Source organism: Bison bison, unplaced genomic scaffold (assembly GCF_000754665.1).
Source record: "Bison bison bison isolate TAMUID 2011002044 unplaced genomic scaffold, Bison_UMD1.0 scf7180017848632, whole genome shotgun sequence".
Taxonomy (NCBI): Eukaryota; Metazoa; Chordata; class Mammalia; order Artiodactyla; family Bovidae; genus Bison; species Bison bison.
In genome coordinates, this window is record NW_011479205.1 from 10,283 (window position 1) to 12,168 (window position 1,886).

Below are 1,886 nucleotides of genomic sequence, written 5' to 3' on the forward strand. Positions count from 1 at the left end.
CAGGTTAAGAAACACCACATACAAGAACCATTCTATAACACTGTGTTAAAAGGGAAGGCGGGGTGGAGGTGAAGAAGGGTGAGAGAGAGAGAAGGAGATAAGAGAGCCTTGAAAACAGCACACCAAAATGGTAAAAGTGGTTGTCTCCAGGTAGTAGGGTCATGGGGAGCAATTACTCTCTTGGTTTTCCCTCATCTGATTTCTTTCTCCTTCCTGATGTTTCTACCATGACATTGCATCACCTGTGCAATAAACAAAGAGAGAAAGTGCTTTTTAAACCAAACCACAAGGAGAAGAGGCAGCCTTTAACTATCAAGTGGCACAGATTAGCATATTATTCACAACACCCAAGGTGGGTGTGGAGGGAGGGGCGGGGAGAGAAGGGGAAGTCCGGAGAGAGAGAGAGAGAGAGAGAGAAACAGGAAGGCAGAGGTGGAAGGAAGGAAGGAGGAAGGAAGGGGTGAGAGAGAGACCTGCACTCCCAATACAATACACTGCTGGTGGGTTGGGGGGAATGGGATGGGTGGGGGGGGTTGTAAACCGGGTGGGAGCCAAGGTTTGGCTCTGCTGGCTGGCTCGCTTCTGGGATGTTTTCATCGGAAGGTGGCCTCCTCATCGGTGTCTTCCTCAAAATCCTTGACGTCAGCACTGGTGGACTGCCTGGCCCAGGCTCCCCTTTCGGCCTCTCGTTCTTTATGCGACTTGAATCTCCCAACGAAAATTTTGCGGTAGTTCAGGAACATGCCATTCATCGCATCTATGGCCCGCTCGGCGGACTCCTGCTTCTGGAAGTGCACGAACCCATAGCCCTTGGGCCCCTTTTCGTCGCAGGCCACTTTGCAGGACAGGATGTTGCCGAACGCCGAGAAGATGTTGTACAGAGCCTTGTTGTCGATGGTCTTGCCCAGGTTCTTGATGAAGACGTTGCCCACTCCGCTCTTGCGGAGCGAGGGGTCCCGCTGGGACCACATGATGCGCACCGGCCTGCCCTTGATGACATCAAAGTTCAGGGTCTCCAGGGCCCGCTTGGCGTCCACCGGTTGCTGGTAGTTGACATACGCATAGCCCAACGAGCGGCGGGTGATCTTGTCCCTGCAAAGGCGGATGGAGAGGATGGGCCCGGCCGGGCTGAACTTCTCATACAGCATTGCCTCCGTCACCTCAGGGTGCAGGTCGCCCACGTACAGCGAGGCCATAGGAAAGTCCGGGTTCCCCTCGGAGCCCCCGCCGTTTCCGCATCTGCATCCGCGGCGGCGGCTACCGCCGCCGCTACCGCCGCCTCCACCTCCGCAATGGAATCCGCATCAGCCTCCCCCACGGCGGGCGCCGCAGCCTCTGCGGCGGCGGCGGCGGCTTCGGCCTCGCTGGCCTCCGCCACCGCCACGGCCGCTGCGGCCAGTGCCAGCCTCCGCCTCCTCCTCCGGCCCAGGGGCCTGCCACCGCCTCCCCCCAGGGTGGCCTCCGCCACTGCCTCCTCTACTCGAGGCCTCGGCCTCCACCTCTGCTTCCGTCTCCGCCACGGAGGCCTCCGCCACCGCCTCTGCCACGGTCGCCGCCGCAGCCTCCGCCGCTGCCGCCGCCGCCACCGCCGCCGCCACTGTCGCCGCTGTCGCCACGGTCGCCGGTGCCGCCGGGCCGCTGCCGCGACCTCCCTTCCGGCGAGCCTGCGTTGGGGAGTGAAAGGCGGGAGAGGGCTGGAGGGCAGGTGGGCGCCGGAATCCGGGCCGGGGGCGCAAGCTGGGGTGGAGGACCCCGGGCCAGCCGATCTAGCGAGTCCCAGTCACCTGGGATGGCTAGCGCTGCCAGGACTCGCACCGGTGCGAGTCACCGCAGCCTGCAGCCCAGAGCCCGCTGCTGCCGCCGCCGCTCGTTCGTGGGTTAGCGTG

At 62.1% G+C, this 1,886-nt stretch overlaps 1 protein-coding gene across 1 annotated transcript; it reads right to left on the bottom strand.

Annotated features, from left to right (window-relative positions):
• Positions 1–411: 411 nt before the first annotated feature.
• On the bottom strand, positions 412–1,262 carry LOC104992671 (polyadenylate-binding protein 1-like 2). Its single transcript, XM_010845631.1, has one exon. The coding sequence runs from the start codon at positions 1,194–1,196 to the stop codon at positions 594–596; it is 603 nt and encodes a 200-aa protein (XP_010843933.1). The 5' UTR covers positions 1,197–1,262; the 3' UTR covers positions 412–593.
• Between the last annotated feature and the right edge of the window lie 624 nt (positions 1,263–1,886).

Bases quoted from the DNA above. Each gene is read 5' to 3' on its own strand.
- LOC104992671 (XM_010845631.1), bottom strand. From the start codon at position 1,196: ATGGCCTCGCTGTACGTGGGCGACCTGCACCCTGAGGTGACGGAGGCA.